Here is a 9,513-nt window from a genome sequence, read left to right on the forward strand (position 1 = left end):
GGTCATATTAGGTTGATGAAGGTTACTCAAAAAAGAAAGTTGATGAATAAATTTGCCACAACTAATCTAGGCAAACTGTGTTTGCCCCCAAAAAGTGCGGAGAACAAAACGCCCGCCACAAGTGTGACAAAGATTTGGCAAAAATTGAAGTCTTATGATAAGTGACAGATTCAGGATTTGAGCATGGCCAGAGCTAAACTCTAATGACCAAAAGCATTTGGGTTTATACTCACCATAACATATGCATCTATTTTTGAACATTGAAATTAATTGCAAAACGCTTAACATGCAACAAAAAAAGAGAAAGCATAAAATGCATATAAACAATGAGATAAATCCGAAGTTAAAAAAAACAATGAGACAAATCCGTACTCGGGCAGGCAACTCCCCCCTCTGACTCCAAAAGGAGGGCCTATAAATGTTCTCTCAAGTTAAATGGCCAACAATTATGGCATCAATTTAGTATCATTATATACAAAAGAAATTATTCTCATGATATTTTTGTAATGTTGTTATTGATGGTTTCCCTATAAACCTGGTCAAACTCTCCATCATTTGATTTCAAGCAAAATTTATAAGCCTTTTTTTAGGGGGGGTTGCGAAATTAGGAAATGTTTGGAGTTAAGAGGCTTTAAGAATAAAAGGCAAACAATCAACTAGAACCAAACTAGACATCGCTTAACATAAGGACAACGACATCGGAATGTAGAGTTAGAGGCTTCCACAACGGTTTGCGCCCCCACATCGACATAAGTGGTGGCATAGGGATGCAAGCTGCGGCCTGCTAATCCCACGAAAACAGCCAATTAGTTCGCATCCGACCAAAAAACAACACCAAGTTTTTTTTGATGTTGGCCGCGTATCCACCCCGCTCGCCTCCTTAAAGGAGCATTAAGATAAGGCGGAGTCATGAGAGACATTAGTGCGGGTTATCCGTAATCTACATAGGTGAGGACCCCCTGTTACAACCACGAAAACGAAATTTCACCCATGTCCATCTACAACATGCTCACCATACATACTCCCTCCGTGGACCCGAATTAGTTGTTTTAGATTTGTCTAGATACACCCAGTAATATATACAACCAACAAAGTGCGGCAAGCCCTAACCAGAACGAGGACGAGACAAGCAAATATCAAAAGTGTTTTTGCGAGATGCATGGTGAGAGATTGTAGCCGACGAGAAATTTCTTTCGTGTGCAATCGTAGCGCAGGTATAAAAAGAACCTATGAAATGCAGGCGTACGGAGAAAACAAAGCACGTGGAGTGACTAAAACTCTTCCAATAAAAAAAAGATGTACCTACCGGGGGGCTCCAGAACCTTCCTGGAGGAGGAATGAATGAATGTGGGCCGAAACTGGAAACCGGCCAGACCAGACCCAGCGCCGCACCCCCGGGTTCGTTCGTTCGCAGCCGCCGCGGGGGGCAAACCCGTCATTTCGTCCGCATCTTTTCTGCCGGGTTTTTTTTTCAACGAGAAAACGGCGACCGCTGCCAGGGCAGGCAAGGGCACTCGCCATTCCGCCTATTAAAAGGTGGCCGCCGCCGCCGCCCACCCCCACCACAGACACAGAGAACACACGCAAGGAGGAGGAGGCAAGGGAAGCCGCCGCCGCCGCCGCCGCCGCCGCCCCCGCCCCGTCCCTCCTCGCCGGCCCGCCGCCACAGGTAGCAAGCAGCTGTCCCGATCTGTTCTCTTCCTTCTCTGTTTTTCCCCTCTTGTTTCACTTCCTTCTGGCGGCGGCGTGCGAACCCTACCCAGCCAGTTCTCCGGGACAGGACGGGACGGGACGGGCGCCGGAATCTCCGCCCGGCTCGCCGCCGATCTGCTCTGCTTTGCGTTGAGTAGCGGCCTGGTTATCCCCCCGGAATCTCCAACCCCACCCGCGCGCCTCGTTAAGTCCGCCCGTGTCGCATGCTCAGCCCGAGCCCTCAACAGGGACGGGCAGGGGATCTCGTCGTTTCCTCCCTCCATCCGGGGAACAAAGGGGTGGGGGGTGGGGTGGAAATGGAACACGCGCTCCGGTTTTCGTCGTCGTCGCCGTGAGCACGCAGGTTTTGGGGATTCTGTCTGGGTTTAGATATGTATGTATGTATGTATGTAGTACTATGTAGGTAGGTGAACAAACCCAACATTTCAGTTTACCCATGCCCCGATTCGACGAATTATTTGTTTGCCGTCGCTCAGGGTTTTGGATTTTGATGATACTAGAGTAGATGGTCATGGCGGGCGGCCCTGGTAGGAAAGGAAGGGAGGCTGGTTTTCTCTTCATTTACCTGTGTGTGTGTGTGTGTCCGGGAGCTTCGAGTGAATGGCAGGGATGCAGTGCTTGCCTTTCTCATATTGCTCCGGAGAGTGACTCCGGCCTTGTACTGGAGGGGGGTGCTGGCTTGTCCTCACTTTTCCCTCCTTGGTTAACATACCGTTGGCTTATATCAGCATCCCGACTCGTGTTTGGTCTTAAAACCCGCTGTTTGTCACGCAAATAATGTGTGTGTGTGTGTGTGTGATGTTCCAGTGTTAGTGTTGGATAGCATGTTGGACGATGCAGTCCGACACAATAGGCGCACAATAAGCATGACCTCTTACGTTTTTCTTCTCCTATTATTAGAGTTTGGACAAACATGAAATTGTTTGCTCTATTAAGCAGTTCATGTTTTGCGTGCTGTGTCCTGGAGCTTCGAGTGAAGAGCAGGGTTGCAATGCCTGCCTTTCTCATACTGCTCCAAAAGTAATTATGGCCTTCTCACCAAGGGAGTGGATGGCCTGTCCCCATTTCTCTTTGTTGGTAAAGATACCGTTGGCATATATCAGCACAACATTTTCATACAAAATTAAGAAGGTTGATTTAGGTCCAGGCGGGTATCTTTTTTTCACAATAGAGCCTTTCTGTTTCCTGTGTCCCTGGTCTGGGTGTCAATCGTTTATCATGAAATTAGTTGTTATCTTGAGCAAGCAACAAAGGGGCGTTGATGTTGCGTATTTTGTTCTGGAGCTTCGAGTGAAGGGCAGGAGTGCAATGCCTGCCTTTCTCATACTGCTCCAGAGAGTAACCGTGGCCTTCTCATGGAGAGAATGATGGTTTATCCCCATTTTTTTCCTTGGTAAAGATACCATCGCCGTATATCACTAGCTCTTTGTGTTTGACCTTAATCTGTTCATGTGGAAAACAATGGGTGCTTTTCCAGTGCTAGTGGTAGGATAGCATCCGACCCAATGCATAACTTGTTGTGTGCTGAATAATTGGTTGCATTAGATAGTGAGAATTTCAGTTCTATTTTTTGTTACCTTTACTGACTTGATTCTTTGGGTCAGGTTTCAAGATGTCAACCTGCACGTTTGCGACCTCCTGCGTGCTCTTGGGCAATGCTCGGACAACCGATGTCCCCCAGAAAGCGCTCAAGAGCCGTGTGAGCTTCCTTGGCCGAGGCGCGCTGCAGCTGCCGAGCCTGAGGTCCTCCTCAAAGAAGAAGCTGGATGTCTCAGCGGCGGCCACGTACAAGGTGAAGCTGGTGACCCCGGAAGGGGAGGAGCACGAGTTTGAGGCGCCGGACGACGCCTACATCCTGGACTCGGCGGAGACGGCGGGGGTGGAGCTGCCCTACTCGTGCCGGGCGGGGGCATGCTCGACCTGCGCGGGCAAGATCGAGGCGGGCGCGGTGGACCAGTCGGACGGGTCGTTCCTGGACGACGCGCAGCAGGAGGAGGGCTACGTGCTGACGTGCGTCGCCTACCCCAAGTCGGACTGCGTCATCCACACCCACAAGGAGGGCGACCTGTATTAGGGGTCTCACCTCTGGCTCCCCCGGTTGTGTTGAGTAGAACCTTGATGCTCTGTAAAACCAATCTTGATGGTTGTTTATCCCCTGCCTGCCTGCCTGTGTGCTTTGGTCGTTAGTCGGATTGTTGGGTGAACCCACCCATGGAGATGGAGATGGAGATGGAGATGGAGGAGAATGAGAAATAAGGGACTAAAATGCAGTTTCATGGTTTTTGCGTGGTCGTCTTTGCGCCGTTGGTTTTCCGCCGGTTCGTTTGACATGCTTGCTGTTCGTTTGTGTGCCTGCCTCTTGGTTGCTTCCTAGCTTTTGAAACAAAACTGGTTTGCTCGTGTAGCTGCTGATGTCTAGTAGTGTTGGTTAATCTGAATGCCGCATCTCAAGATGTGTCTGCCAAGAATGGCATCTCAGCATGTGAAAGTGGTTGGGGATGCTGATGATCCTCCTTTTGTTTTTGTTTCTTGGACGGCGTTTCATTGGTAGTCCAGGTTTCTTTTTTTGAATTCTGGCTGTCTCAACCATTGACGCATTCAGTTTAGTTTGGTGGCCGGCCGAGAGAGAGAGAGAGAGAGAGAGAGAGAGAGAGAGAGAGATCCTCCGCTTGATACCTTCTCTCTTGTTCCTTGGCTCTGACTGAGAGGGCGAGCCAGTTCTTCATTGGAGGCACCTCTCCTAGTCTCTATCCCAAGTTCCACAGTCCTTTTTGTGTTTGTTCTTGGGTGTTCACTCGGTTTCCCCTAATTAAATGGGCGCTGTTCGGTTTTTGCGTCCGATTTTCCTAATTATACATTGGACAATATTTCTTTCTTTTAGGGAAAGTCACTATGGCTAATTTTATTAATCATCAGATAACGGATACATCAGACTAAGATAATAAAACTCAAGAGGCTCATCAACCCAAATCAAACACGTGGTTGCGGCATAGCCTCGCTACAATTACAGCAACTCCGAGAGAACCAAGTTGCTAGGACACAAATATCAACATAATAATAAGGCATGAGCTACAATATTGGCATTCCTATTAAGTAGGAGTACAATAACTCCGAGAGAACCAAGTTGCCTGGACACAAATATCAACATAATATGGAGCAGCTGCCATCGAGGAAAAACCGCCCGTTTATCCAGCTGAGTATACATCGGATCATCTTTCTTCTTAACGAACTGCAGGAAACCCCTGTCCTCGCATGAGGTTCTCAAAAAGAAATCATTGGAGGCGACAAAAACACAGGCGCAAAGCATCAAAGCAGATGGATGGGGATATAATATTCCACAAAAGCCTCCGGGGGTTCAGTGGCACACATTTCGCATAAACATCATACATACATACATACTGCCACCAGCGCTCGCAATGGAAGGAGGCACTAATACTTTCTAGGAAACTTCCCTTTTCTTCTTGCATATATTATAAAAAAAATAGCAAGCCGAAATAGACCGGTGACCAGCCTTGCTGACCAAAGCAACCAAATAAAGGTATAATAATAATTCCACACCGATCCAATATACTTAATGGAAGAAAATAATTATACATACACACCCAGCGTCCTGCACTCTGCAGCCACACAACAGCCCAAGCCCAAACCCGAAACCGGTGCGTCGGTCCTCCTCCGCGCGCACCGGCTAAATATCAACCAACATAGTAGCATATCACTGAGAACAAGCGGCATCTTCTGTATATAAGTGATAATACAGGACCTACTTTTCCTTCATCCACAAGGTAATGCTAAAGCATCCGCGAAAACGGCCGCACAAGAAGCTCGGGGAGTACTTCAATGGAGGGGGAGTCGGATACAAGCTCAATCATAGGAAAAGTGCAGAGAGACACGGAGTAAGACACGGCCCAAGGCTTAGAAGCACTTGCGGTGGACGATCGAGGGGCCAGATTCATCGTACTCTCCCTTGGATATCCACATCTGCAAAAGTTAAAGGGATCAGGGGTACTTTCTTTTTTGATAACATCAGGGGTACTTTCTTCATAAGCTGGAAACACAAGTAATACTTTGCTTTGTAGGAAAAGATTAATTTGCTGTCTGGTTGGTTCATGTAATAAGATGTTAATAGAGATAAGGAAAAAAAACAATGTATCTTTTTCCCCAGAATAAGATGGTACACACCCTGACAAAACAAAAAGGTCGCGTAAGTACCTGCTGGAATGTGCTGAGGGAGGCAAGGATGGAGCCACCGATCCAGACACTGTACTTCCTCTCTGGAGGCGCCACGACCTTAATCTTCATGCTGCTCGGCGCGAGGGCGGTGATCTCCTTGCTCATCCTGTCTGCAATGCCGGGGAACATGGTCGTCCCTCCACTGAGCACAATGTTGCCGTACAGGTCCTTCCTGATATCCACGTCGCACTTCATGATGGAGTTGTAGGTGGTCTCGTGGATCCCAGGAGCCTCCATGCCGATCAGCGAGGGCTGGAACAGCACCTCCGGGCACCTGAACCTCTCGGCGCCGATCGTGATGACCTGCCCGTCAGGCAGTTCGTAGCTCTTCTCGACGGATGAGCTGCTCTTGGCGGTCTCCAGCTCCTGCTCGTAGTCAAGGGCGACATAGGCGAGCTTCTCCTTTATATCTCTTACGATTTCCCGCTCAGCGGTTGTAGTGAAGGAATAACCCCTTTCTGTGAGGATCTTCATCAGGGAGTCGGTCAGATCACGGCCCGCAAGATCCAGCCGGAGAATAGCATGAGGAAGTGCATATCCCTCGTAGATAGGCACAGTATGGCTCACACCATCACCAGAATCAAGCACAATACCTGCACAGACATCGCACGTTCAGGTCATACAATGACTGATGAAGGGATATAAGCATAGATAAACCCATCTTGAGTAGGGAGAAAATGGACACGTACCGGTTGTACGACCACTTGCATATAGAGAAAGAACAGCTTGAATAGCCACATACATAGCTGGGGCATTGAATGTCTCGAACATGATTTGGGTCATCTTCTCTCTGTTTGCCTTTGGGTTCAGAGGAGCTTCTGTCAGCAAAACTGGATGTTCTTCAGGGGCAACACGCAGCTCATTGTAGAAGGTGTGATGCCAGATTTTCTCCATGTCATCCCAGTTGCTCACAATGCCATGCTCAATAGGGTATTTCAAGGTCAGGATACCCCTTTTTGATTGCGCTTCATCACCCACATAGGCATCTTTTTGGCCCATTCCAACCATGACACCTGTGTGCCGAGGGCGGCCAACTATACTAGGGAAAACTGCTCTTGGGGCATCATCACCAGCAAAACCAGCCTACAGGAATGAGGTGTTTATTTTCCGAACAACTAATTTTCTGTGCTTAAAATTTGAATGAAACAAAGGGGTGAGCATCGAACCTTGACCATTCCAGTGCCATTGTCACACACAAGTGGCTGGATGTCCTCGCCGTCAGCCATTGGTCTGCACAAGACAATTGAAAACCTTCTCAATCATTTACTTGTTACATCACATATTCACTGCTAGGTATCTTGCTAATAAGAATTACATCGATGAGCACAAAAACACATAACTAACTGAATCATTTTAAGGAGCTGTCAATTTATCTCTACCTGATGTGCTCATCAACCTTATTCAAATATGTAACTAAAGCAATGTTTCTGGTAATAACACAATAAGGAGAAACTACAGCTGTATTTAGCAAAGTGTACCTCTAGCTTTAAGGCTCTAAGCATAGCAGGTATTTTCATCACTAATGAGGTTAGTGGATAGAAGTAGGCTGGCAAAACTAATCAAAACTTCAATCACATTAATGGCCATTTATGCTTAATAAAAATAATAAAGAGAGCAATAAGCTGTCCTTCCAGGCAGGCATGCTCTACCCATGTGCAACTATGCCTACCAAAGTTGAAAAAAAACTATAGCTGTACTGGATCACAATTATTGCTGTTGCTGGACATCCAGCCTAGTACTAGTTATAAATCAACATTTTTAGTCATCCAGCCTAGTACTAGTTATAAATCAACATTTTTAGTCATCCAGCCTAGTACTAGCTATAAATCAACATTTTTAGTCATCCAGCCTAGTACTAGCTATAAATCAACATTTTTAGTCATCAAACACGATTTACATTGTTTTTTGCACTATTAAGAAGTAAGAACCACACACTGAGGTTCTGTGCCGAGCTATTCAATTAACGCCATTATGTTATGATGTGATTAACAAATACTACCTCTGTAAAGAAATATAAGAGAGTTTAGTTTAGTTTAATGGATAAAAGTAGGCTGGCAAAACTAATCAAAATATCAGACAGATATACTGATTAAGCTAAAAATTGGTGCGTTCCGTAAGACATGAACCATTGTAAGACCACGAGATCAGAGTATACACAATCAAACATCATACATAGCAATCTTAAAAGCCACTAGAATGATGATGTGCACATATAGCATTTAGATTGCACATTTCGTAATCATGTTCCGAGAGATACCATCTCACTTGAAATTATCTCCCCAAGTTATTTGGTTTATGAGTATTCGGGTGAGATTTATTTTAGATTTGGACAGATCCTAGCCCAGTCATCTCATCTTACACAGAAGACAGTTGATGCCAAACCCATTTTTATGATTGAACTCTGGTATGGACACTTGGTTTCCCCTTGGATCAAGGGGGCCACCTCCCCAATTTAGACAATAATACCCCGGTAGCCTAACAGATCCCATCGGGCCAAAGCAAAAGCTAGAACACTTGGACACTCTGTGCTTGCACCACGCTGCGTCAAGCTTAACACCCAACGCAACAGCCACTAGCTGGACCAGCGACTGAAGGAGGAGCAGCCATTTCGCAGTGACTAACGAAACCACCAGCCGCCGACGGGGCCGGAGGACCGCCGGATCGGCCGGACCCGCCCGCGCGCACGGGCAGATCCACCGGCAGCGCCGCGACACGAGACCCCCCAAACACAGCATGCTCCGCGGCCAGATCCGCGCCGCCACGGAGCGGCGAGCGAGGGGTTCGGGGAAGCGTGACGGGAGGGAGGGAGGGAGGGAGGGATCGAACCTTGGGGACCGGAGGAGGAGGCGGAACGGAGCGGAGCTCGCTGGCGAGGAAGGCGGAGACGGAGGCGTGGAAAGTGGCCGTGTCGTGCGCTGCGTGCGTTGGCGTTGGGTTTGGGTGCGTCGAGTTAAATACAGGATCTGTGCTGTGCTGTGGGTGTGGTGTGGTGTTCGCCGTTACGGATTTTCGAATTGAGTCGAAGATCTGGAGGACACGATCACACGAGGAGCTATAATGGTGGGATCTCCGACGGATCTGCCCGCGCACAAGATCTGCAGCTGCCAACGCACGTTCTCTCCCCCCATCTCATCTACCTGTCCCCAATCACAACTTTCTCTTATGGCAACATCAAAACCCTTATAATGTGTGAACCAATCTACAGTTGGATGGCTAGGAGGACAGTGGTGGTATCCCAGCTCGTCAGAGTTCAAATCCTAGACTAGACTTTACATTGGTGTCCGCATTATTCTTGGATTTATTTTAGGCTTCCGGCGATGTTCGTTCAGTGGGAGGAGACGGCTGTGGTGACTTCCTGAAATCTTAAGATGCTATGCCGGCTCTGTCTCTCGGAGGCGCTCGTAGGGATAGGGTGTGAGTGCGTACGTTCATAGGGATGCGTGTACATGAGCGACTTTCATTGTACTGTGTTAAAAAAATGCTCGTAAATGTCAAGAAAGCGTCGACCCAGGTACTTTTTGTCATCCAGCACCGTTTCGCCGTCCAGCGCCGCGACATGGCCGATCGAGA

The 9,513-nt window shown here is 47.8% G+C and overlaps 2 protein-coding genes across 2 annotated transcripts; one reads left to right on the plus strand and one right to left on the minus strand.

Annotated features, from left to right (window-relative positions):
- Positions 1 to 1,491: 1,491 nt before the first annotated feature.
- Positions 1,492 to 3,996, plus strand: LOC123123662 (ferredoxin-3, chloroplastic). Its single transcript, XM_044544221.1, has 2 exons — positions 1,492 to 1,669; positions 3,318 to 3,996. Exon 2 carries the CDS (start codon positions 3,326 to 3,328, stop codon positions 3,785 to 3,787), a length of 462 nt encoding a protein of 153 aa, XP_044400156.1. The 5' UTR covers positions 1,492 to 1,669; positions 3,318 to 3,325; the 3' UTR covers positions 3,788 to 3,996.
- Positions 3,997 to 5,246: 1,250 nt separating this feature from the next.
- LOC123123661 (actin-3) lies at positions 5,247 to 9,048 on the minus strand. Its single transcript, XM_044544220.1, has 5 exons — positions 8,770 to 9,048; positions 7,110 to 7,173; positions 6,633 to 7,026; positions 5,923 to 6,536; positions 5,247 to 5,691 (listed from the first exon to the last, which is right to left on the minus strand). Exons 2-5 carry the CDS (start codon positions 7,167 to 7,169, stop codon positions 5,626 to 5,628), a joined length of 1,134 nt encoding a protein of 377 aa, XP_044400155.1. The 5' UTR covers positions 7,170 to 7,173; positions 8,770 to 9,048; the 3' UTR covers positions 5,247 to 5,625.
- Between the last annotated feature and the right edge of the window lie 465 nt (positions 9,049 to 9,513).

This window comes from Triticum aestivum, chromosome 5D (assembly GCF_018294505.1).
Source record: "Triticum aestivum cultivar Chinese Spring chromosome 5D, IWGSC CS RefSeq v2.1, whole genome shotgun sequence".
NCBI classification, from domain to species: Eukaryota; Viridiplantae; Streptophyta; class Magnoliopsida; order Poales; family Poaceae; genus Triticum; species Triticum aestivum.

Coding starts and splice junctions, on each gene's coding strand:
- LOC123123661 (XM_044544220.1), bottom strand. CDS start 7,169: ATGGCTGACGGCGAGGACATCCAGCCACTTGTGTGTGACAATGGCACT. Junction 7,027..7,109: donor ATGGCACTGGAATGGTCAAG/GTTCGATGCTCA, acceptor TCATTCCTGTAG/GCTGGTTTTGCTGGTGATGA. Junction 6,537..6,632: donor TGCAAGTGGTCGTACAACCG/GTACGTGTCCAT, acceptor ATGTCTGTGCAG/GTATTGTGCTTGATTCTGGT.
- LOC123123662 (XM_044544221.1), top strand. CDS start 3,326: ATGTCAACCTGCACGTTTGCGACCTCCTGCGTGCTCTTGGGCAATGCT.